Raw genomic sequence first — 26,171 nt, 5'->3', positions numbered from 1 at the left:
TGATCATGGAGGTTCTGCAAAGGTCGTAACGGTGAAAAATGGTCATAGGTCACATTTTTCAAATGCCGGTCTAACTTTGAACGGTCACTAAATGCACTGTTGTAAGTCAAGGACTACCTGTATTCTCCACAGAAATCTAAATCAGCTCTGTTTGGAAATGGGGCTATTGCAGAAAAAAGTGTTCGGAACTGCAATTGTTACAACTGAGATTAATTTTTAAAAGGAATGAGACAGTCTTTAATGGAAGATGGCTATTGCATTCTCCCATATCTTGCATCAGCAGGAATATAATATTGATTTCAGCAAACATAACAAAACAGGAAGGTGATGACAGAGTAGAAAAGAATACATTTTTAAAAATATTCCAAGTAGCGATGAAAACATTTTTTTGGTTGTCCACCAATAGTAGGGTTTATTTAAATATGCGAAACATCAGTAATTCCATTAATTTTCTGCATGCTTAACTATGATTCTTTCGTATAAATCAGCAGATGTCTGAAACCCAACCCCAGTGACAAACACAGCAAGTCATCGTGGGCTTGCATATTAGATGAATATTTTGCCCAGTTCCTGCAGCATTTCTGAATACTGAATTGTGTTGTCCAAAATGTCTCCCTTTGCAGGTACATCTCCATCTTTACACTCCAGGAGAGGTAATTTGTCTCATTCAGTCGAGACACCACGAAACTTCCTCCCATGACGCTGACAGAAGCCATGTTGCTTGTTTCCATTACAAGCACTAACCACTAACAAATCATAATGCACAACCCTTCTGACTCTGGTGCAAGCTCTCACTGGGTTTCTCTTCTCTCTGGTTTCTCTAGTCACTCTGGTGTACTCTCTGGACTGGGCCCATTACCTTTCAGAGTGCGTACAGTGTGACTATGTGAGACAACCCAGGAGCAAATACAGTAAATAGAAGTTTGTATTTAAATAGTGGTTTTATCTACAAAGAATATATAAATACATGTACTTAAGTCAGATCTCAAATGAACAGCAATCAGCAATTACAGCACAGAAGCCCACATGGAGAGAGAGATACGCCCCAACAGGGCCTCTTCTTATTACAGGCTCTTAAAGTGATAGCCCAAAAACCTCGCTGACTCATTTCTAGCATTACATCATCGTAGCAGCTGGTCAGCTCTTAAATCATTAACCTGACCAAATGGTTTGATGGTGTAATCTAGAAATAATTATATGGCAGAGGCCCTGGTTTGCAAGCAGACGTCCCCCCAGATGAGTTGTTGACATCTCCAATTAAACAAATCCTTGATGTTAGATAAATCAAGTGGCAAGTTGCTGCCATTCATTGAGCTGAAAGGCCAAAAGGGCCAATCAACTTAGTTTCATATTTCAGTTTCAGAAATAGATAAATTTATAAAGGCTTGGCTATCTGGGCTGCTATATACTGTACATGCTACACAGCCAAAGTACTGTATATTGATTTACTAGTGTGCAAGCATTTAAAATAATAAACAATTCAGCTGTTCAGCTATCTTGCTCATACCCATCTCTGAATGTACAATATTTTACCTGGCACGCAGATGTGACTGCAGCCACCATTAAATTGGTTGCAAGGGTTGGAGCACTGCTGTTGCTTGCTTTTGGCCCAAACGTGAATATCCATTGGTCTGTTTGGCAGGTTTGATACCATCACAATTTGATCTGACCCATCATATTTGTTGGCTCGATAAACACTTCGGGTATTCCAGTCTGTCCAGTAAATGTGTTGATCAAATAGGGTCATTGCAAATGGATAAAGGGCGGTGCTAATGACGACCTCACGGTTTTCACCCAATAGGGAGCTGCGTTCAATCTTCTGTCTAAAACAAGTAGGAAACATCAGCACTGGAACACAAAACACAAGCTCCCAACATTTGTTGAGTTCCAAAGGGAAAATACTATCGATCAGGGGTGTCAAACTCAAAGCCCACGGGCCAGTTGTGGCCAGTGGGGTGCTTAGATCTGGCCTGCCAGGCTGCCCTGGAAATAGTGAAGGATCAGCCCGCAGTGCCTCTGCCAGTGAAAATGGAGCTTTGAAGGGCTGCGCCTCCCGAGCTCCGTTTTGCTGGCAGAGGCTGCAAGAGGCCATGGCAGCCAAAAATGGAGCTCGGGAGACTGTTTTCACAGGCAGAGCACTAGGGCCACCACAGCCCTCCCCCCGACACAAGTGATGTCAAGCTGGCCATGCCCACCTGGCGACCCAAGGTCAAACACAACCCTGATGTGGTTCTCAATGAAATTGAGTTTGATACCTCTGCTGTAGATCGATTCCTTATTTTTTTCATTAATTTCAAGACTCTCTTGTACCCTGAACATTCACATCATTTAGTATTATTTCTGAAATCCAGGTGAACAATAAAAAGCAACAAATCCTTATAGGAAACCCAAATCCCTTTTCTGCAGCCACTAGACTCTGCACTAGCTGTTCCCCTGTGGCTGGAAATAAATTCCATAGTATCTCATCACTTTTAAGATGAGAACCCTATGGAAATTTAAAACCCCCAGATCTACTGAATTTTGTAAAAAAAAAATAAAAAATAGGGAAGGCTTTATCTCCCTCAATAAAATCAAAGGGGGAGAAGCCCCACCCTTTCAATGTAAATGACAACTTCATGTCATTGCCCCGTCAATTATGGATCATGGCCATCAAAAGGCATCTCCTCTACTTTCATCATAAATATTTATTTAAAATGGATTTTTTCACATTGTTATTATATGTTATGGGAGGACCAAGTGTGTGCATTAGATGAAAATGTTTAACAGTATGCAAATGAAATAGTAAGCAAATACATACAAACTTGCGTCAGCCCAATAAAGTCGCTGTTCTTCATAGTCCAGTGTAAGACCATTTGGCCATACTAAGTTGGTGCTCACAATAGCACTCCTGAAGTTTCCTCCAAGTGTGGCTCGTTCTATCTTAGCATTAGAGCTCCAATCGGTCCAGTACATGTACCTAGTGAAGACACAATTGCCCAAAGCTTCTTAAGTCAGAGAAATCTACTTAGCAATAACAATAGCAATAGCCCTTAGACTTATATACAGCTTCACAGTGCTTTACAGTCCTCTCTGAGCAGTTTACAGAGTCAGCATATTACCTCCCAACAATCTGGGTCCTCATTTTATTGAACTCGGAAGGATGGAAGGCTGAGTCAATCTTGAGTCGGTCAGGATCGAATACCTGGCTGTGGGCAGAGTCAGCCTCCAATAATGCATTCTAACCACTGCAGCACCAGCTCTTACATCTACAAGTAAACATTGGAAGAGCAATGGGGCTTCACTGGTTTCTCCAATGCCTTCACTGGATGAATTGCACCATAATGTTTCCCCTAAACACTATTTGGGGGAAAGTGGACAGAATATTGCACTTTTCAAACTTGGTGGAGGAGATATCGGACTTATTTATTTATTTATTTATTTATTTATTTTATTTATTGTTTGAATTTATATACCGCCCTATCTCCCAAAGGACTCAGGGCGGTTCACAGGCATATAAAAACATCAATATACAAATTAAAACAATCATTAAAAAACTTATTCTACTGCCCAATTAATTAAAAGTAAAAAATATAGATATTAAAATCAATTTAAAAACCCCTCTAAATTTAAAATCTAAAAAACTAAGCCAGTCCTGCACAGATGAATAAATGAGTCTTGAGCTCGCGACGGAAGGTTCAAGGTCCGAAGTTGACGGAGTCCTGGGGAGTTCGTTCCAGAGGGCGGAGCCCCACAGAGAGTATAAACTCAGGCACTCAGCATCCCTTCTGCCCTTCTACCTTCTTCTTCTCCTTTCCTCTCTGATTCTCCTTAAGGTGTAGTCATTTGGAAAAGAGGCCTTCACAGAGACCTTCACCTTTGCTATTGTGTAGAGGGTCTAGAAAATGGCCTTGAAGGACCAGAGGAAGAGCGACTACCAAGCCATTGGTCAGATAAGCAGGAATTGTGTCTGTTCCATGAAACTAATTTAAGAAAATGTTTCAGACAGAGCCCTCCTTAGTTCACGCAAAGATAACATGAGAGAGGAGGAAAGTAGACTTGCAAGATTCCACTACTATAGTTGTTCCAACCAAAATAATCCTGATCTATATGGCGCTGGTTTCTTAAGTTTGGTCTCCCATGTAGGGCTGACAAACTGTAAAAACAGTACAGCAGTACAAATTATGTCTGTTGATCAGAGGAAGATCCTTCATTAAAAGGAAGCATTGGGCAACAGGGAGATTAAGCTTCATACTACTACCCAGCTCCTATGCACAACGCAACCTGTTTTGCGATGGCACAGCTATGGTCTTCCTTTTTCTTTGACGGATAGACAAACCTACTTAGCTCTATGAGAGAAGGAAAGATGCCTTCCAGCCATGCAAGGCTCTCAGAATGCATTGTCCGGGAATCAGGGATGGGCTGCTGGGGGTTCGCAGGGGTTCAGGAGAACCTCTAGCTAAGATTCTGTGCAGTTCGGAGAACCCCAAAATCTCACTCCTGGCTGGTCCCGCCCACCCCGCCCTGTTACTCCCAGGAGTCCCCACGTGGCCCATTTTGGATGCAGGCAAATGCAAAGTGTGCGCAGAGGCTAGGGGAGGGTGAAAAATGGGCCTACTGGAAGTTTGGGAAGGCCCAAAACAGGCCCATTTCCAGCCTCCAGAGGGCCTCTGAAGCCTGAGGAGGCATTTTCGCCCTCCCGGAGGCTCGAGCAAAGCCTCCAGAGGGCCTCTGAAGCCTGAGGAGGCATTGCCTCCCGGAGGCTCGAGCAAAGCCTCCAGAGGGCCTCTGAAGCCTGAGGAGGCATTGCCTCCCGGAGGCTCGAGCAAAGCCTCCAGAGGGCCTCTGAAGCCTGAGGAGGCATTGCCTCCCGGAGGCTCGAGCAAAGCCTCCAGAGGGCCTCTGAAGCCTGAGGAGGCATTGCCTCCCGGAGGCTCGAGCAAAGCCTCCAGAGGGCCTCTGAAGCCTGAGGAGGCATTGCCTCCCGGAGGCTCGAGCAAAGCCTCCAGAGGGCCTCTGAAGCCTGAGGAGGCATTGCCTCCCGGAGGCTCGAGCAAAGCCTCCAGAGGGCCTCTGAAGCCTGAGGAGGCATTGCCTCCCGGAGGCTCGAGCAAAGCCTCCAGAGCCCAGGAGGGCACGGGTCCAGTAAACACGTGGTGGCATTCAGCCTCCCCAACAACCTGTCCATGTCCTCGGAGCGACAGGGTCAAACTCATCCCATAAAATGTCACCAAGACCACCCTCAGCCGTCTCACCAGATCACCGCAATCTTGGTCCAAACCATCCCGCTGAACGATTTTATCGTATAGATAACCGTTAAACTCTCAGCACTGGGCCCATTACCTTTCAGAGTGCGTACAGTGTGACTATGTGAGACAACCCAGGAGCAAATACAGTAAATAGAAGTTTGTATTTAAATAGTGGTTTTATCTACAAAGAATATATAAATACATGTACTTAAGTCAGATCTCAAATGAACAGCAATCAGCAATTACAGCACAGAAGCCCACATGGAGAGAGAGATACGCCCCAACAGGGCCTCTTCTTATTACAGGCTCTTAAAGTGATAGCCCAAAAACCTCGCTGACTCATTTCTAGCATTACATCATCGTAGCAGCTGGTCAGCTCTTAAATCATTAACCTGACCAAATGGTTTGATGGTGTAATCTAGAAATAATTATATGGCAGAGGCCCTGGTTTGCAAGCAGACGTCCCCCCAGATGAGTTGTTGACATCTCCAATTAAACAAATCCTTGATGTTAGATAAATCAAGTGGCAAGTTGCTGCCATTCATTGAGCTGAAAGGCCAAAAGGGCCAATCAACTTAGTTTCATATTTCAGTTTCAGAAATAGATAAATTTATAAAGGCTTGGCTATCTGGGCTGCTATATACTGTACATGCTACACAGCCAAAGTACTGTATATTGATTTACTAGTGTGCAAGCATTTAAAATAATAAACAATTCAGCTGTTCAGCTATCTTGCTCATACCCATCTCTGAATGTACAATATTTTACCTGGCACGCAGATGTGACTGCAGCCACCATTAAATTGGTTGCAAGGGTTGGAGCACGGCTGTTGCTTGCTTTTGGCCCAAACGTGAATATCCATTGGTCTGTTTGGCAGGTTTGATACCATCACAATTTGATCTGACCCATCATATTTGTTGGCTCGATAAACACTTCGGGTATTCCAGTCTGTCCAGTAAATGTGTTGATCAAATAGGGTCATTGCAAATGGATAAAGGGCGGTGCTAATGACGACCTCACGGTTTTCACCCAATAGGGAGCTGCGTTCAATCTTCTGTCTAAAACAAGTAGGAAACATCAGCACTGGAACACAAAACACAAGCTCCCAACATTTGTTGAGTTCCAAAGGGAAAATACTATCGATCAGGGGTGTCAAACTCAAAGCCCACGGGCCAGTTGTGGCTAGTGGGGTGCTTAGATCTGGCCTGCCAGGCTGCCCTGGAAATAGTGAAGGATCAGCCCGCAGTGCCTCTGCCAGTGAAAATGGAGCTTTGAAGGGCTGCACGCCCCCTCCCCGAGCTCCGTTTTTGCTGGCAGAGGGCTGCAAGAGGACATGGCAGCCAAAAATGGAGCTCAGGAGACTGTTTTCACAGGCAGAGCACTAGGGCCACCACAGCCCTCCCCCCGACACAAGTGATGTCAAGCTGGCCATGCCCACCTGGCGACCCAAGGTCAAACACAACCCTGATGTGGTTCTCAATGAAATTGAGTTTGATACCTCTGCTGTAGATCGATTCCTTATTTTTTTCATTAATTTCAAGACTCTCTTGTACCCTGAACATTCACATCATTTAGTATTATTTCTGAAATCCAGGTGAACAATAAAAAGCAACAAATCCTTATAGGAAACCCAAATCCCTTTTCTGCAGCCACTAGACTCTGCACTAGCTGTTCCCCTCTGGCTGGAAATAAATTCCATAGTATCTCATCACTTTTAAGATGAGAACCCTATGGAAATTTAAAACCCCCAGATCTACTGAATTTTGTAAAAAAAAAATAAAAAATAGAGAAGGCTTTATCTCCCTCAATAAAATCAAAGGGGGAGAAGCCCCACCCTTTCAATGTAAATGACAACTTCATGTCATTGCCCCGTCAATTATGGATCATGGCCATCAAAAGGCATCTCTTCTACTTTCAATCATAAATATTTATTTAAAATGGATTTTTTCACATTGTTATTATATGTTATGGGAGGACCAAGTGTGTACATAGATGAAAATGTTTAACAGTATGCAAATGAAATAGTAAGCAAATACATACAAACTTGCGTCAGCCCAATAAAGTCGCTGTTCTTCATAGTCCAGTGTAAGACCATTTGGCCATACTAAGTTGGTGCTCACAATAGCACTCCTGAAGTTTCCTCCAAGTGTTGCTCGTTCTATCTTAGCATTAGAGCTCCAATCGGTCCAGTACATGTACCTAGTGAAGACACAATTGCCCAAAGCTTCTTAAGTCAGAGAAATCTACTTAGCAATAACAATAGCAATAGCCCTTAGACTTATATACAGCTTCACAGTGCTTTACAGTCCTCTCTGAGCAGTTTACAGAGTCAGCATATTACCCCCCAACAATCTGGGTCCTCATTTTATTGAACTCGGAAGGATGGAAGGCTGAGTCAATCTTGAGTCGGTCAGGATCGAATACCTGGCTGTGGGCAGAGTCAGCCTCCAATAATGCATTCTAACCACTGCAGCACCAGCTCTTACATCTACAAGTAAACATTGGAAGAGCAATGGGGCTTCACTGGTTTCTCCAATGCCTTCACTGGATGAATTGCACCATAATGTTTCCCCTAAACACTATTTGGGGGAAAGTGGACAGAATATTGCACTTTTCAAACTTGGTGGAGGAGATATCGGACTTGATCCTAAACCGTACTATAAACAGGAGGTAAGCCTAGAGTAGGGGTTCACAACAGGCTACCCAATAATATCAACAGTCACAGACAATGACACCTGTGCCCTAAATTAAATTACAATCAAGCTACAAAGAAATGACTGTTTTACATCACTGAAAAAATTCACACTGTGCATTATGCTGTAGGAAGTTAGCCGTCACCCCTCTCCTAGAAGAATGAAATATTTTGGAGGATATTGAATAGATGAGAAATGGAGAAACCTGTTTTAAAGACAAAGCAGCTTCCTGCCTCCTCATACCTTTGTCAATGGGCAATTAAGGCTTCAGCCAAGCTCACTCAATCCCCCCACCTTTGTCAATGGACCATTATTTGCAACACAATAGGACTCATTTAGCAACAGAAACTCACCACATGGCAAAGCTCAGGCAAGCTTGAGAGACAACTACAATGTTAGCTAAGACCCCTAGACCACCTGGTAGTCTGACAACCAATCAGGGTACATTTCTTATACAGGAACAGGAAACACCAAAGTGGGGCCCCACAGAGAGTATAAACTCAGGCACTCAGCATCCCTTCTGCCCTTCTACCCTCTTCTTCTCTTCTTCTCCTTTCCTCTCTGGTTCTTCACCCAACACTTTGAACATGTGATCACCATTAAACCATCTTTCCAAGCAGTCTCCATGTTTCCAGTGTCTTTTTCCCCACTTGGAACTGAACCCAGATGGATATTTCCAACAATGCAAAGCCTCTTAAAGATTGGCTATCTGAAATTAACGCATAGTGGTTCGAGTCCTCTGATTCATAGTCACAGCACAGAATAAAGAGTGAAATTCCCTGCATTTTTGTTCTCTAACTGAATGACAAACTAGAAGGTGTGATGACCAGATAAAAAAACCAGTATTGTTTATTTGGAAAATAATGCTGAATGGACATTCTGGGCCCTGCGTCAAATCATCTGTTGCCCAGCTGCTGTCTATCAGAAATGAGATTCTGTCTATCACAAGCTCATTTTCCTGCTATGTCCTGCTCTATTTTTTCCTCTCTGATTCTCCTTAAGGTGTAGTCATTTGGAAAAGAGGCCTTCACAGAGACCTTCACCTTTGCTATTGTGTAGAGGGTCTAGAAAATGGCCTTGAAGGACCAGAGGAAGAGCGACTACCAAGCCATTGGTCAGATAAGCAGGAATTGTGTCTGTTCCATGAAACTAATTTAAGAAAATGTTTCAGACAGAGCCCTCCTTAGTTCACGCAAAGATAACATGAGAGAGGAGGAAAGTAGACTTGCAAGATTCCACTACTATAGTTGTTCCAACCAAAATAATCCTGATCTATATGGCGCTGGTTTCTTAAGTTTGGTCTCCCATGTAGGGCTGACAAACTGTAAAAACAGTACAGCAGTACAAATTATGTCTGTTGATCAGAGGAAGATCCTTCATTAAAAGGAAGCATTGGGCAACAGGGAGATTAAGCTTCATACTACTACCCAGCTCCTATGCACAACGCAACCTGTTTTGCTATGGCACAGCTATGGTCTTCCTTTTTCTTTGAAGGATAGACAAACCTACTTAGCTCTATGAGAGAAGGAAAGATGCCTTCCAGCCATGCAAGGCTCTCAGAATGCATTGTCCGGGAATCAGGGATGGGCTGCTGGGAGTTCGCAGGGGTTCAGGAGAACCTCTAGCTAAGATTCTGTGCAGTTCGGAGAACCCCAAAATCTCACTCCTGGCTGGTCCCGCCCACCCCGCCCTGTTACTCCCAGGAGTCCCCACGTGGCCCATTTTGGATGCAGGCAAATGCAAAGTGTGCGCAGAGGCTAGGGGAGGGTGAAAAATGGGCCTACTGGAAGTTTGGGAAGGCCCAAAACAGGCCCATTTCCAGCCTCCAGAGGGCCTCTGAAGCCTGAGGAGGCATTTTCGCCCTCCCGGAGGCTCGAGCAAAGCCTCCAGAGCCCAGGGAGGGCAAAAACATCCCCCCTGCTGTGGTGCAGGAGGCCACGCCCACCTAGCAACCGGGCAGAGAACTCCTTGCTAAAATTTTTGAAGCCCACCTCTGCTAGGAATGCATTTTTTTTTTTTAAAAAGAAGAATCTGTACATATACAAAAGATATAATAGGGTATTTCTACTTACTAATTGGAACATTTATTATTCATTCATATTGCCCTATTACTGTTGGGAAGTTGAAGTGAGAGAAAAAAGCTGTAGTGGAAATAGATACATGTTTCATTATGCAGAATGGGCAACTTACCCTCGGCAAGGATCCAAGACAATGGCCCTTGGCCGGGGGACACGAGCCACTACTGAACGATTAGATCCATCCACAGCCATTGAACTGATGGTCTGATTGACATAGTCGCTGTAATAAAGTCTATTGTTGATCCAGTCAAAGGCAATGCCATCTGGAGCTCCCAAATCTTTAGACATATCAAACAGGACAACACAGAACAAAAAAGATCTGAGCATGAAAACCATCCTAGCAATGAAAACTTTTTACAAAATACCTCTTCTTTTCTAGTTCCACTATTATCAGGGGGAATTTAAATCAAATGGGAAGGTTTTTATCCCATAGCAAAAAAAAGAAAAGAAAAAGAAACTGTCGCTGGATTAAGATGAAGAAGACTTTGTAAGAGCTTCTACATTTCTGGTATTTTGAAAGGTACTGCCCTTGCAAACTTCATTTTTTTAAAAAACCATCACAAATAAACTGAAGAGTAGCAGCTACATATTACTAGTGCCAATAATCAAATAAGCAATGCAGTTCAAAGCATTGTTTCTAGCAGAAAGCTCATTTGCCTGAAGCTACAATGGGCTAATTCTATGCCAAGTTAGTATTAAGGTTTGTGGTGTTTTTACATAATTCTTAACTCATTTTGGAGTAATGTCCTGGCTGAGGTAAAGTTTAAAATTTCAACAAAAGGCAATATAAATTGTTAGTTTGTCATCAAATGAATCTGTAGGGCCTAGACTGGGGTGAAATCCAGCAGGTTCTGACAGGGTCTGGAGAACCGGTAGCAGAAATTTTGAATAGTTCGGAGAACCGGCAAATGCCACCTCTGGCTGGCCCCAGAGTGGGGTGGGAATGGAGATTTTGCAGTATTCTTCCCCTGCCACACCCACTAAGCCACACCACGCCCACCAAGCTACGCTCACAGAACCGGTAGTAAAAAAATTTGAATTCCACCAGTGGTGTAGATGCATGAAATAAATTTCAGTTTCAATGGCATTTACTCATATAAACATGCTTAGGTTCACAACTCGCTGAATATTATTAATTTTCCTTCCTGGTAATCATACTTCCAATAACTTCTGCAAAATACCTTCCAAGAAGCAGTTTACAATCTGATATATACTTTGGATATTCCTCTGAGTAAATATTTAGTTCTATGTTCTTAGAAAATGCATATGCTATGTGAGAAACTCATATCAAAGATTGGCCTGTAAGTTACCTTAGCTAAGTTCTGAATTCTGATATTTACCCGATGCTACTACTGTGGGATTACTACTTCCAGAATAGGGACTGATATAGCTGATTCTTCCTGGGCCTGTCGAAGAACTTTGGGTAAAATATATTAAATTGTTTGTGCTGTCGTAGTCCAGAGCGACCGCAATCCTTGATACGGTCATTGTATGGAATGGAGGGCTGTGATTTTCAGGATCCAGGTGCGTGCTTCTAAGGGCATTCTCCAAAGCAAAGATCAAGTAATTATCTGTTGAAATAAAACACCTCTTCCCATCACTTCCCAGCAATCCAAATGCACACCCGCACTTTGGTGTTTGCAGATCAGGAAGAGCAAAGCACAGATGGTCGCAGCCTCCGTTATTCTGTAGGCAGGGATTGTAGTTGACATCCGCCGGGGCCAGCGACTGGTAATGGCTATTGTAAATAGTCACATCTCTCAACCAATCAATGTTATCTCTTATAACCATTGGCTGCTCAGTATTTCCTGGCTCTTTACTAGCTTGAAAGATTTTTTTCAAGTTCCTATCCACCCAAATGATAGAGTTTTCAAAAATGGTGAGGCCATACGGTGTTGGGTAACGGCTGCCATAGCGGATAATTTCAGGCTCGCCGCCATCACGAGAAATTCTTGCAATCATGTCTAAGGAATCATCCACCCAATAAATGTAACCAGTGCTATGATCGACAGCTAATCCTCGTGGTGTGACAATTCCTTCAGACACTAACACAGTCCTGTTGCTGCAGTCAAGAAACGCACGCTCTATTTTGGGAGATTGTCCGTAGTCTGCCCAAAAGAGGTATCTGTTCTTGGGATCGACTACTATATGCCGTGGCATATCCACTGTGGTTTTAAGTAGCACTCGTCGATAAGAGGTATTTAAACGCAGAACTTCAATAAATGTTTCGGTCAAGAATGCATTGGTGAAATAGAGGTTTCCTGCATACAGCAAAATAAAATGAAAAACACTGAATTCGGTTATTATATATAATATATGCTTCAGAACCTAGTACAGTTTTATACAAAATAACACATATCACTATAAGATAGAAACTTTAAGAAAAATCCTGCAATTTAGCTCTTTTACAGACATAGGTACAGTATATTTTAAATTGACCTAATAACAAATATACCGTACTTTTTGGAGTATAAGACGCACCTTTCCCCCCCCAAAAAGAGGGTGAAAATCTGGGTGTGTCTTATACTCCGAAAGTAGCCCCACCCAGCTTCTCAAACTGAGGTTTCAGAGGCTGAAAAAAGCATCAGAAATTAAGCTTCAGAAAAGAAGCCCCCAAACAGAGGTTCAGAAAAGAAGCCCCCAAACAGAGCTTCAGAGACTTTTTTTCTAAGGCTGTTTCGGAGGCTTTCAGAGGCAGAAATAAAAGTTTTTTCTGAAACGGAGTTTCAGATGTTTCAGAGGCAGAAAAAAAAGCAAAAAAAAAAAAGCAAGGCACAGAGCTCACAACCAAAGAACCTGTTGCTAAAATTCACCTCTGGGGACAGCTGATTGGAGATATTCCGAGAGGCCGATTCACCTGCCAATCAGCTTTTTTCTTATTTTCCCCCAAAAAAACGAAGGTGCATCGTATACTCCGATGTGTCTTATATTCCGAAAAATAGGGTAATATCTAAATGTCTAAACATGTTTAAACATTAACAATAACTTAACATGGTTTGAAGTGGCCTTGCTAAGTTTGATTTACATGGCTAGAATCTAGAAGAACAACAGAACTGATAGAAGACATGCCACATCATCATGTTCTTACATATAATTTGGATAATACATTGAAAATTAATGTCAGGGTATTATCCATAACCTCAGTTTAATATTTGGGAGAAAAATCCTACTGATTTCAGTGACATTTCGCTCATAGTAAACAGATGGTCTTAATATCACATGATACTCAGTTTAAAGATTTCTGAAAGGCAAATTCCACCAACCATTGTGTTAATATTAGAATAGTACTGACCTGCTACCCAATCAATGGCAATGCCACGGATCCCATTAAATCCTATCCCGTTTGTGACAACATTCATAAAATTGGAGCCATCCGGCTTGATTTTACGAATTCCATTCTGGGATGGAATTCGGCTGCTGAAGTCACACCAGAAAATGAAACCTGAAGGCATGTGAACATCCACATGCAATGCATTTCTCCCTGCAAGATTAGGATTAAGGAAACATGTTGTTTATTTTTAATTTCACCATTCTAATAGACATAGGTGGTGGTAGGATTTCCATCAAAGCCTTTGCTCAGTATCCTTAAGAATCCTCTAAAACATTCCTAAAATGTAATATGCAATCATCAGTCTCTTGATTTGGGATGAGAACTGAAAGGATAAAAATATGACAATTAATGTCCTATTTACTAATGGAAGAAAACCACAATCATCCCCCCAATATTAAAGATGGACCAATTGGGTCCCCCCCCCCACATTCACTGTTACAGCTACTGTATGTAACAACTGCCCATCTTCCTAAAAATTAATCTGTAACATTGCTGAGTCAGACTTTACAATATTGGGTAAAAGTAAACCCCTCACTATTAGCCTTATATTTGTATCTAAAATAATCCACGAGGATTTCTTTATGATTAGGAACCATTTTTCAACTTGGACTGGAAAGCGAAATCTCTTTACTCTATAATCCAACATTGATTTGACTAAAAAACACTTTACTTCTAAGCAGACACTTAAAGGATTGAACTATTATTATTTTTTTCATCTGTTGGAACTGGATGATCCATTTGGGGGAGGGGGGGAACAGTCCCACTACTTCATTGTTTCTCTTTTTTCAAGTGTTCAAATGTTCAAAAAAGATATTTAAAGAACAGTTATATTAATTTTTGGATTTGTCAGTTAGAATTGTTTATGATCATACAAATACTGTGTAATATCGAATTTTAGATCAAAATGTTAATATAGCTTATATGTGACGTGTAACTATTGAAAAAAGTTGGAAGTTAAGAAAGAATAAATTTTTAAAAAGTATTTATTTTCTTCTTTTTTTATTCTTCTGTAGCTTCCCCTTGCCTATTTTTTCCTTGATTCTTTGTTCCTTTTCCTTTCTTAAATTTGATCGTTTGTAGACATTTAATAAAGTATATTTAAAGCCATTTAACACTAACTTCAATGCCTCAGGAGAAGCCAATGTTTGCCCTAGTAGAGTCACTAGGCCCTACTCCTTTGTTGATTCCTATTGTAACATTCTCAGCTGAAATGGTTTTTGCCTAGATTTACATAGTTCTGTTTTGTTGTCTTGAGCTACTAGAGTTCCAACCACAGCCAAAAATACACACACACATTTTGCAAGCCCTGTGCCATAAATGAGTCACCTCTAAGAAGAAGATTATGTCAGAAAGCTAAAAGGTTGCAGATCGCCCCTCAAAAATTTACCCACCTCTTCCTGCCAAGGACACCATTGCTTCAGAGTGGTCAGATGTCTCTAAGCTAAATCCTTTAATTGCCGACAGCATGGAAACAACGACAAAGGAACTGTATGGAGAGCAGGTCCTATTATCAGAATTGAGCTGAAAGCCGGTAGCGCAGGCACAAGAGAAGAGGGCCCCCGGCAAAGGCAGACAGAAATGCTGACAAGTCCCAACTTGGTTGCTGCAGCCATTGGAGGAACCTGCAGAATCTAAAAAAGGGAGAGATAGAAAAAGATTTACTCCACGAGGATAAACTCAAGGGAGAGGGGTTTGGATTGAATGAGCTAATTGGAGTTAATTGGACTTAGATTGGTGCAATAAATATAATTGAATGAGAGCTCTAACGTAGTTTTTGGGTTTAAAATGAAGATTTTTTTCCCCCTCCCTTTATGTATAATATTTTTTTAGAGTTAGTAAAATATCAAAATCAGAAAAAGTGTTTTCTCCCTTTAGGGTTAAAAAAATTGAAATAATATAGAGGATTCTCTTAATATGAATTGTGATAAAGATTAATGAGTTAACAGAAGCATATATTATTCCTCACAGCAAAGAGAAGTAAGACGGTCAAATTGATTCTTTTATCGAAAGAAGATAATATATCTAACCCAGGGGTGAAATCTAATTTCTTTTGCTACCGGTCCTGTGGCCGTGGCCTGGTGGGCGTGGCCTGGTGATCATGTGACAGGGTGGGTGTGGCCAACTTGTAAAATGTGGTGAAACTTGCTTAGCAACCAAAATTTGGGGCACAATTGTTGTCATAAGCTTCCTTCCTTTCTTCCTTTCTTCCTCTTCCTTTCTGTCTTTCTTTCTTTCTTCCTTCTTCCTCTTTCTTTCTGTCTTTCTTTCTTTCTTTTTTTCTTTCTTTCTCTCTCTCTCTCTCTCTTGTCTCTCTCTCTCCCTTCCTCTTTCTTTCTCTTTCTCTCTCTCCCTTCCTCTTTCCTTCTCTTTCTGTCTGTCTCTCACTCTCTCTCACACACGCAAACACACACAACCTGGTCTAAACAGAGCCCTTCCCGGGGAGTTTTCCTGCTGAGACGCTCCTGGCAGCAGCAACAGTGGCAGCGCGGCAGCAGCAGAGCTCCCCCCCAATCCAGAACTGCACTGCGCTGGGGAGTTCTCCCACGTGGATGCTCCCGGCAGCAGCAGCAGCGGCAGAGCTTGCCTGGGCTCCCCCCTCCCCAATCCCAGAACTCCACTGCGCCAGTGGCGGCAGCGGCAGAGCACACCCTGCCCTTCAGGAACCCGAAGGTGGGTGGCTTGGCCCAGAAGTGGTGTGTTCTCCATCATGGGCTGGATGCGGGGAGGTGGGGGAAGGCAAGTGGGCAGCAGTCAGCCAAAGGCTCTGCAGAAGCCAAGCGCAAAAATCGAGCACGCCATGCCCAAAAGGCAAGTGAGCCTTGCAGGTCCCCCCTGAGGCTGAGCACAGTGGGTCTCCCTCTCCCCCCCACTGCCAGCATTGGCTTACTTTATAGATCCTCTCCCTGCATGGCAGGGCTGCCTTCCACGTGGCCTTCCGCTTGCCTGCCTTCACTCATGGCTGCGGGCCGCAGATTAGTCGGGGGGCATGGCCAGCTAGAGATTGCTACCGGCTCTCCGAACCAGCCCCAATCTCCGCTACTTACTCGGCCGATCCCGTTCCGATCCGGTAGCATTTCACCCCTGATCTAACCTTGTTTTCTATTCTGAGATTGCTGCCAGATTTTGTGCTTGGAATGAAAAAAAAAAATGAAACTTTGATTTTGTTTTTGCTAATTAGATAGGTTTATTGTTATAGAAATGGCTTATACATCCTGTTGTATAAAAGTAAAAAGTTGCGGTTTTAACATTGTCTTCTACTGTGCTAAAGAGAGTCGGAGGTTGGTGCCTTTTTCTTTCCTTTTCCTTCTTTACACCATATTTTCCCCTACCCTTCCTCCTAGTTTTCTATTACTTTTTTCTTTTTGCATTTTTCTTTATATTTTATATTTTGATAAATCAACAAAAATGTTAAAGCAGGGGGAGATGAAAATGCAGATTGAATCTTCCCGGAAGATTCTTGATGGGGGAAATGAAAAAGGCATTTTTTATTGATCAATCAATCAGAATAGAGCTGGAAGGGACCTCAGAGGTCTTCTAATCCAGCCCCCTGCTCAAGCAGGAGACTATATAGTGTTTCAGCCAAGTGACTGTCCAGCAAATCCTCACCTACTGACACAAACTACTGGTGGCTAGAAAAACTGATACGAAGATACACATTGCCAATTAATCACATCACTCACAGTATGGGTAGTCCTCACTTAACATCCGCTTATTCAGCAATCATTCAGTTACCGCAGTGCTGAATGAGGGAGACTTATGACAGATCCTTGTAGTTGGAGCTGTTGCAGTGTCCCCACAGTCATGTGACCGTGATTTGGGGACTTGGCAACCAGTTTGCAATTATGACATTACAGTGTCCTATGGTTCCATGACTGCCATTTGCAGCCTTCGCTGCCAGCTCCCTGGGGAAGCCAGGAGTAGGTCAGAAATATTGATTATATGACTGCCAAATGCTGTGACCACATAGGAGTCACCTAACAACAGCAATTGAGACTGCCAGAACTACCATCATTAAGTCAGCACAGTCAATGATGTCACATCTTACAACCTGATTACTTTGTTCCCATTCTCAGTTAGCATCAGTAACTGAGGATTACCTATAAAGTAATCTAGGAGCAACTTATCAAAATATATTTTAGGGATGTGCTAAGCTTATAGATTTTTTTTTCCTCCCAGAAAAATCCACCTGGAATGTTCTCTCCCCATTGATGTAGTCCAAACTGCCAGGGTCAGTGGGTTGGCAGAATGTGGTTTGATGTGACTATGTCTTCAGTTAATTTTTTACTATAAATATGTTCCATGTAGTCCTCGCCTTACAACACTTCATTTAGTGACTGTTCAAAGTTACAAAGCACTGAAAAAAGTGGCTCATTTTTCATACTCAGGACCCTTGCAATATCCTCATGGTCACATGCAATTTACATTTGGAAGTTTGGCAACTGGTTTGTATTTATGATGGTTGCAGCGTCCCGGGGTTATGGGGTCCCCTTTTCCAAACTTCTGACAAGCAAAGTCAATGGGAAAGCCAGAATCACTTTAACAACCATGTTATTAGCTTATCCACTGCAATGATTCACTTAATTATCATTAAGTACCTTAGAATTCTTGATGAATGTATCTTTTCTTTAATGTACACTGAGAGTGTATGCACCAAGACTAATTCCTTGTGTCCAATCACACTTGGCCAATAAAAAATTCAATTCAATTCTATTCTATTCTATTCTATTCTATTCTATTCTATGATTCACTTAACTAATACGGCAAGAAAAGTCATAAAATGAGACAAAAGTCACTTAACAAATTTCTCACTTAGCAACATAAATTTATGGGATCAATTGTGCTCATAAATCTGTATTCTGCACACTGCATTTTATAAGTGTGCTTCTCCCCTTTAATTGTAAAATACCATGAACTAAGCAGATTTGTGAAGATAAAGGCTTTTTTTAAAAATAAATAAAGAAGAAAATATAAAATCATGGCTACTCTAGCCCGAATGCAGTGATGTTGCTTTTTTTCCATGATTGATTCCTAAACTACGAAGTGAAATTGCTTCCTTTCGATTTTTTTAAAATACTATTTTTTTTTAAAGTAAAATATACGATCAAAACAATCAGCTCAAATAAGCTCAAAGGCTTATCATATACTTACCATCTCGGTAATACACCCGCAGACATTTTAGTCCTGAAATGTTGTCTCTCAACACCACTTTGTTTGCTCCAGTTGACTTGTCAACCCGTTCAATGACTTCATAATCCCTGTCAGTGTAGTAGAGAAAAGAACCATAGACAGCCAGTCCCCAGGGGTGGGACAGGTGAACAACCAAAGTCATCCGATTTGTACCATCCACATTCCCTCGTTCGATCTAGAAGAGGATCAAAATTGAATGCCAGCGGTGAAAGCAAAACTGGCATTTTATGAGTGCAAATCGTAAACTTGTATCTTAAAAACCGACCTGAGGTTTGACAATGATTTATCTTTTCCCTTGCCTGTCTTGAGAACCTGAGCAATTTTTCCCCCCAACCCACTCCCGATGTCATCTCACCCCTTAAAGAATTAGTAAACATAAATGGAAGCAACATTTGAGATCAAGTTGGCACTGGGCTGATGCAATTCCATTGAAAGGTCAGTCGGAAAGTACAGCACCTTCTGAAGTAGATGAGTGAACTTGGGAAAAGATATGATTGCTTTAACTGTTTGGGGGGAAATGGTCCTGGATATACGACCTTACACATTCTGAAATACCATTTTTCAAAGGATTTTGCATCATCCCATCAGCCACATTGGATGAACATCAGTTTTCTTCCCATCCTTGTTTATGCATATCTGCGTTTCTTTTTGATGAAGCTGTTTCCCCTGCCCTTTTAATATTATAGGAAGTGAAAATAGATGCAATTTATCTGTTCAAAGAAACAGGATATCTGAAGCAGATTTTGGATTTGTTTGTTTTAACATTTAACGACCAGAGATGTTTACTACCCAGAAGAAACTCAAAAACCATTTAGGCAACCTGCTGAGAGCAACTTCCCTGAAACTTTTCCAATTCTGGCAACCCCACTGAGTACATTCTGAAGGTGTGTAAGCAGATCCATTCTTTGCCCTAATATCCGTCTTCTGATCGTTCCTGCTTTAAGGCATGTAGCCTCCTCTATGTTTAAGCTGCAAACTGCTGGCAGGCAAAGATATGTAGGGACACTTCTGAATACGTACCATTCCAGTGCTTGTGACTGGCCAATACAGCTTTTGTTCCTTGATATCAATGGTAATAAACTCGACGTGGTCTAGATTACCCGTGAAGAGAGTTCTGATATCAGACCCATCCATGTTTGCGCTGGCAACCTTTGCTGGGATCCCACTATCTGTTCCTTGATCTGTCCAATACAATTTCCTGCAACACATGTTATTTCGGCAATCAAAAAACAGGGAAAGTATGGTGACTATATCATGCTCTTATTAATCCAAATGTATGGGCATTGGGAGATTAATTCAAAGACTGCTGTCACATACTGAATGGTAAAATTTACTGAGATTACTAGAGCTTCTTTTTTTGGGAGGGGGATCTGTGTAAGTATACAAATGGCCCTAGCCACAATCCTATTCTGAGGAAGCTAATATACATATATATATATCTCTTAGTACATTTTAAACAGCTCCAGGAACAACACATTGAACTTACCCTCGAGCAGGATCGACAGTTAAACCGAGTGGCTTTCCAGATCCTTTAGGAGTACCATCATTGGTAATCAACGTTTTTCGGTAGATGGTTTCTCTGTGGAGCGTCAATACCTTTAGAAATCATGAGATCTGGTTACATGGAGCAGAAATTAAGGCAGGGAAATTATACTAAATGATTCTTATGCTGATTGGTGCCTGGGAGATGTCGTGGGATTAAATATAAATGCATGCCCCGCTGGAAGTTGAAGGCTTACCTCAATGGATTGTGTCGAAGGGTTAGTATAGTAGAGGTTTCCAGATATCCAGTCTAAAGCCAGGCCCGTTGGAGAACCAATAACAGCAGCTGGGGCAAAGATTGTCCTGTTGGTGCCATCTGACTTCACCCTATGAATTTCACCCTTCAGGATAAAAAAAAGTGAGACTATAACATTGTGATTAATCACCGGGTGAAAAATCACTGCCCTTCTTTTCCTAGCATGATGATGGCATCACTTACTATCATGAGTTCTAAAGAAGAATATTTGCTTTTTTTCCTTGAACTATAATAATCAAAAGTACCTAATGAAAGTCATAAAGAAGACACCATGCAATCCTAAGTAGGTTTAGTCTATATAGACATAGTATTCATTCAACTTATTCTTGAGGTAAGAATTCATAGGTACAGTGTGATATTACTCTTTAGTTCTTAATCCAAAACAAAGATGGGATGGAAAACAAAAATACCTTATTTTTCGGAGTATAAAACGCACCTTTTTCCCCCAAAAAAGAGGGTGAAAATCTGGGTGCGTCTTACACTCTGAATGTAGCCCCACCCAGCTTCTCAAACAGAGGTTTCAGAGGCTGAAAAAAGAATCAGAAACAGAGCTTCAGAAAAAGAGCCCCAAACGGAGCTTCAAAAAAGAAGCTCCCAAACAGCTTCAGAGGCTTTTTTTTCTGAAGCTCTGTTTTGGAGGCTTTCAGAGGCAGAAAAAAGTTTTTTTTCTGAAATGGAGTTTCAGAGGCAGAAAAAAAAGCAAAGAAAAAGCAAGGCACAGAGCTCACAACCAAGGAACCTTTTGTTCACCTCTGTTCACCTCTGGAACAGATAGGTAGGCCGATCCACCTGCCAATCAGATTTTTTCTTATTTTCCTCCCCAAAAACTAAGGTGCGTCTTATATTCCGGTGCATCTTATACGCTGAAAAATACGGTATCAGAGCAGAGTCCTTTCAATGAATCGCTATTCTAAATAACCAAATACACTTACTGGATTTTCAACCCAGTAGATCATCTGTTCTGAATCATCGAAGTCAACATCGTATCCATTCTGAACTCCTGCTATTGGGACCATGGCATCGTTGGATTTCTCCTCGGGGTTCAGAGATATTCCATAAATGATGTTATCTCTTACAGCTATAAGGAATGGCTTCTCCACTGTAAAGCAACACCACAAGAAGCAGAATATTATTCTTACTACGTATTTCCTGCAGATAACAAAACAAGAATCTGTAGTTTCCCCGAAGTCCAGCTGCATTCGATCAAAAGAACAGCATGTCTTCATGATACTTTCCCAAACGCATTCAAATACATTAAAAGTAATGTGTACCAGTGACTAGATACAGCTCTCTAAATAAAGATTTTTTGAGTTTGTCTAACAAAGGCAGAACTGGAAGTCTCCACAGGCAAAACTTATGCTCTGCCTTTGAACTACGATCCCTTCCTCTCTTTCTCCCCATAATTTAAAATCGGCCAAGTCTTCCTGAACATCAGTATTCAAGGAAGCATGCAAAAGAGTCACAAACATCTTCTAATACTTCACACACAGTTCAGCAGAATATTCTTGACATGCAAGCATCGCAACTGGGTATTTATATAGTATGCTGAAAGCTCCAGAAACACGCAATTCCTCTCTCTCTCCATGGAGCCCTTAATTTCAATTACGAATTCAGGTTAATGCAGTGAACATAGGAAATATGAACATATGTCAAGGTTGTCTGCAGAGTGAAGCATCAATGCCACAAACAGAAACAGCATTACTTGGAATTAATTCCATTAGCGCTTAATTCCACCATTATCCCTGTTTGCAACAGGAGATCTATCAATTAACTATAGAGACTTTAACAATATCGTGACGGAAAGAAAAACGTAATTTAAAAAAATGAAACCATGGTATGGCAGAGCTTCCATAGGTGAACTTAAGCAAACCTTAAGAGCCATCAATAATTCCAGGAGGTAGCCCCCCTCTCCCTTCCACAGTTCATTAATGGCAACTACCGTGTTTCATAAAGCATCAGCCTCACAATGTATTATTTACAATTTCTTCTCCATTTTTTGCCAAGCAATCCTGGAAAGTTTGCTTCCAAATAAATCCCACGGGGTTGAAGCCAACAAAATAATTCTTTCCAGTTAGGAGGGCTTAAGTTGCAGTCCCACTGAAATCCCACAAATTTGTGAGAGCATTACAATAGAAACTTAGACGTGCTAGAGCACATAATATATAATCATAATATCGTTTTATCATAGCACATTTTTAAAATAAACGTAAGACCAAGTTTGAATGACAGGACTAGTCAGAATTTACAAAAATCCAGTCCAACCTGAATTGGCTTCTTCTACGGTTTTTCCCATCACAGACCATTCTCTTGCTTTAAATTATAATCGATGTAAAATTCAGATGGAGCTGTCCATGGTTAGAGAACTACACCCACTGAGAAATGGAACTACTGCGTCCTTGGTTTCCATATCATTCCCAAAAGCCCAAATCTACCGCATAAAATATTTTGCTTGGCAGCTTGATTAACAGATTAACAGGAAGGGACATTGCAGGTCATCTAGTTCAACCCCCCTGCCCAAGCAGGAGACCCTACACCATTTCTGACAGATGGCAATCCAGTCACTTCTTGAAAGCCTCCAGTGATGAAGCTCCCACAATTTCTGAAGGCAAGCTGTTCCATTGGTTGATTGTTTTCACTGACAGAAAATATCTCCTTATTTCTAGGTTGAATCTCTCCTTGTTCAATTTCTATCCATTATTCCTTGTCTGGCCTTCAGGTGCTTTGGAAAACAGCATGACTCCTTCCTCTCTGTGGCAGCCCCTCAAATATTGGAACACTGCTATCATGTCTCCCCTGAGCCTTCTCTTCACTATACTAGCCATGCCCAGTTCCAATTAAGTGTAGAATTTCCTATTTACTAACTAAAATACATCTTTCATTAGTTCCAAAATAAGCACAACAATAAGCTTTGAAAACTGCTCTAAACATAAACGTATTCCAATCCAATCATCATTTAGTAGCAATTATGCAGTAAAATGTAAACAACTTTCTTTCAGGTAGAAATAATGGTTGTGGCTGTTTGATGCGTTTTTCCTTCAGAGTGCATATTATGCATGATTAGCCATGTTTCCTTTCCCCCCTTTATTTCTCTTTGTGATTCTTTCTTTTTAAAGTTCTGTCTCATTTCATTCCTTCCATAAAACAGCAAAATGCTCTTCTCCCCTTCATCATCATACGCCTCAGCGCTTCTGATTCAAATGCAAACAGAAAAAAGAAACCGTACAAGATCTATACAGTAATGATTAACATCGGCTACCAAACTGCGAGTGGTTTTCCCTCCCAACATTCTGCACTTGGGGAAACATCCTTCAGCACACTTTCTGATTATTTATTCCCAAATAGAGCTCTCCCACCTCTCATGCAGTTCACATTATCCGGGGAGAGAGTCCATCCAGAAGGGCAGGCACAGGAATAAAACCGGGGACCCGATGAAGAAAGCAAACACAGGTGACTACAGTAGGATCGGTCACAGAAATTGATACCTGGGAGAGAAAAAATTAAAGCACTCGTGAACACAAAATCATGAGTAAAAATGAGTGTTTGATAAAGCCCCTGAGGGGCAGAGGTGGGTTTCACATAATTTTACCACCAGTTCGCCACACACCGAAAATGTGAGCCTGCGTGCCATCCACACATGAACGCAACCTTCGGCGCATGGGCTTTGTTTGCACGCGGGCCTTGCGAACTGGTCCGAACTGGCTGAATACCTCCACTGCTGAGGGGACATAGAATTTTGCATACTGTATTGAGCCTGATGTTTTGTACCATGTCTAAAAAATCAGGGATGACTCTCTTGTCTCAAGGAGTGGGAGAAAGCTATTCAGATGAACAAGATTTAAGACCTCTTTCCCCTTTGGATTTAACTATTTCTCTAAACCAGGGGTAGTCAACCTTTTTATACCTACCGCCCACTTTTGTATCTCTGTTAGTAGTAAAATTTTCTAACCGCCCACCGGTTCCACAGTAATGCGCCGTGTATCGTCGTCTGCGCATGCCTCTTGCGCATCGTGGATTGGGTTTTGGGGGGGGCGCTGGCTACCAGCTCTGCTTGTCTGTTACAGCTGGGTGGTTGTGGGGGGAGGTGCGCGAGCTGTTCTGGGACGAGGCTCTTTTGTTTGCAGTTGCACTATAGCGCCATTTAGTTTCACTTACGTAACGTTAACTAAACTTATGTGCCGGCAATACAAATAGTATATTTTCAGAAATTTAAATTGTCACAGTGGAATTTTATGATAACCTAATGAAAATGTTTTTAAATAATGCTATGAATTTTTTTTTAAAAGTTCATTAAATTAAAAAAAAAGTGCTTCAGTATCAGACAAAACCCCTACCACCCATCATGAAAGCTGGAATGCCCACTGGTGGGCGGTAGGGACCAGGTTGACTACCACTGTGCTAAGCTATCAAGGAGCTGTTCTTGCAGGTAGTAGGGATTTAGCACAGGAGTTCAGGAAAGGTTTTCCTTAGATTTTTTTTTCTCCCTCCATTCAATCATATTCAATTATCAGAAACTGGACAAAACCCTTGGCAAAGGTCTTCAGCAGTGATCTACCTTTGCCTCCTTCCTAGGGCTTACAGAAAGTGACTGGCCCAAGGTCACCCAACTGGCTTTGTCCCTAAAGTGAGACTAGAACTCATTGTCTCCCAGGTTCTAGCCTGAGTTTTAATCGCTACTCCAAACTGCCTCTTTGTTTAGATAGATAGATGTAAAGAGTCAATATGCAAAACAATAAAGTTAAAACATTTTGATGAACTACTTTCCCTTTCCCCTTGACTCCCCCCCACCACCACCCCGTTTGAACTGATTCAACACTTCTTGCTGTTTCTTTGCTGTTTCTGCATATGCGCTTTCCGGAGGTTTTGAAGTGAGGATTATATCATTTAACAGGAATCACATCATTTTTTTTACACTGTCAATTTTTGAAATGCTTATGAAAGAAAAACATCCCATTCTAATGATGTTAAAACAAAAACATTAGGAAAAGCAAAGCATTGGAAAGGAATTGCCTTCACAGTGGATTGTATAAACCAATTCCTTGTCCTTGAAGCGTTAAGCAGTAGGGCCGGGATAGCTCAGGCTACAGAGAAGCCTGTTATTAGAACACAAAGCCTGCAATTACTGCAGGTTCGAGCCCGGCCCAAGGTTGACTCAGCCTTCCACCCTTTATAAGGTAGGTAAAATGAGGACCCAGATTGTTCGGCGGGGCAATAAGTTGACTTTGTAAAAAATATACAAATAGAATGAGACTATTGCCCTATACATTGTAAGCCACCCTGAGTCTTCGGAGAAGGGCGGGATATAAATGTAAACAACAAAAAAAAAAAGCAGAAAGGTCCTTTGGAAGCTTCAAACAGTTTCTCACAAGGTTTTCACCAGCTATGTGTGCAGATATAAAAGGTTCACTTTCATTACACAATGAAGTGTTGTTGACTGTGTATATAGACACAATATTTATTTATTTATGTCTTTTAAGGACCCCATAATCCCTTGCATCGGGGTGAAGTCGAGGCAACCGAATGGAGCTGAGTGTTTACTGGCCAGATGCCCTTCCTGTTGCCAATGTGGAGGTCGTAGCAGACATATTGTCATTGTGCCCAGAGAGAAATAACTGCCTCTACCTAGGATCAAACTCACAGCCTCCTGTTTGTGAGGCGAGAGCTCCATCTCTAGGCCACCGCACCGCACACAAATCCACACACACAAATCCACAGGGAAACATTCCTTTCCAGTGCTTTGCACCAATCTACACAAATCCAGACACTCAGCAACCTGCTGTTGACACAACCACAAATACAAAACTTTTCACATACTGTATAGGGATTTATTACTATATTATTGCCTCAGAAGGCAATTATTGT

At 41.7% G+C, this 26,171-nt stretch overlaps 1 protein-coding gene across 1 annotated transcript in view; it reads right to left on the bottom strand.

Annotated features, from left to right (window-relative positions):
- The window catches only part of LRP2 (LDL receptor related protein 2), a 165,928-nt gene that overhangs the window by 44,068 nt on the left and 95,689 nt on the right, over positions 1 to 26,171 (bottom strand). The window contains exons 31-42 of the mRNA XM_058191100.1: positions 23,666 to 23,794; positions 21,245 to 21,411; positions 20,254 to 20,397; positions 20,001 to 20,110; positions 19,535 to 19,712; positions 18,476 to 18,689; positions 14,719 to 14,958; positions 13,289 to 13,477; positions 11,337 to 12,257; positions 10,109 to 10,274; positions 7,266 to 7,424; positions 1,534 to 1,823 (exon numbers count right to left, since the gene is read on the bottom strand). Coding sequence (XP_058047083.1) covers positions 1,534 to 1,823; positions 7,266 to 7,424; positions 10,109 to 10,274; positions 11,337 to 12,257; positions 13,289 to 13,477; positions 14,719 to 14,958; positions 18,476 to 18,689; positions 19,535 to 19,712; positions 20,001 to 20,110; positions 20,254 to 20,397; positions 21,245 to 21,411; positions 23,666 to 23,794 — 2,907 coding nt within the window. The remainder of the gene's footprint in view (positions 1 to 1,533; positions 1,824 to 7,265; positions 7,425 to 10,108; positions 10,275 to 11,336; positions 12,258 to 13,288; positions 13,478 to 14,718; positions 14,959 to 18,475; positions 18,690 to 19,534; positions 19,713 to 20,000; positions 20,111 to 20,253; positions 20,398 to 21,244; positions 21,412 to 23,665; positions 23,795 to 26,171) is intronic.

This window comes from Ahaetulla prasina, chromosome 1 (genome assembly GCF_028640845.1).
Source record: "Ahaetulla prasina isolate Xishuangbanna chromosome 1, ASM2864084v1, whole genome shotgun sequence".
NCBI lineage: Eukaryota > Metazoa > Chordata > Lepidosauria > Squamata > Colubridae > Ahaetulla > Ahaetulla prasina.
The sequence above is the reverse complement of the archived record's forward strand: the minus strand, read 5'-3'. Positions and strand labels throughout refer to the sequence as shown.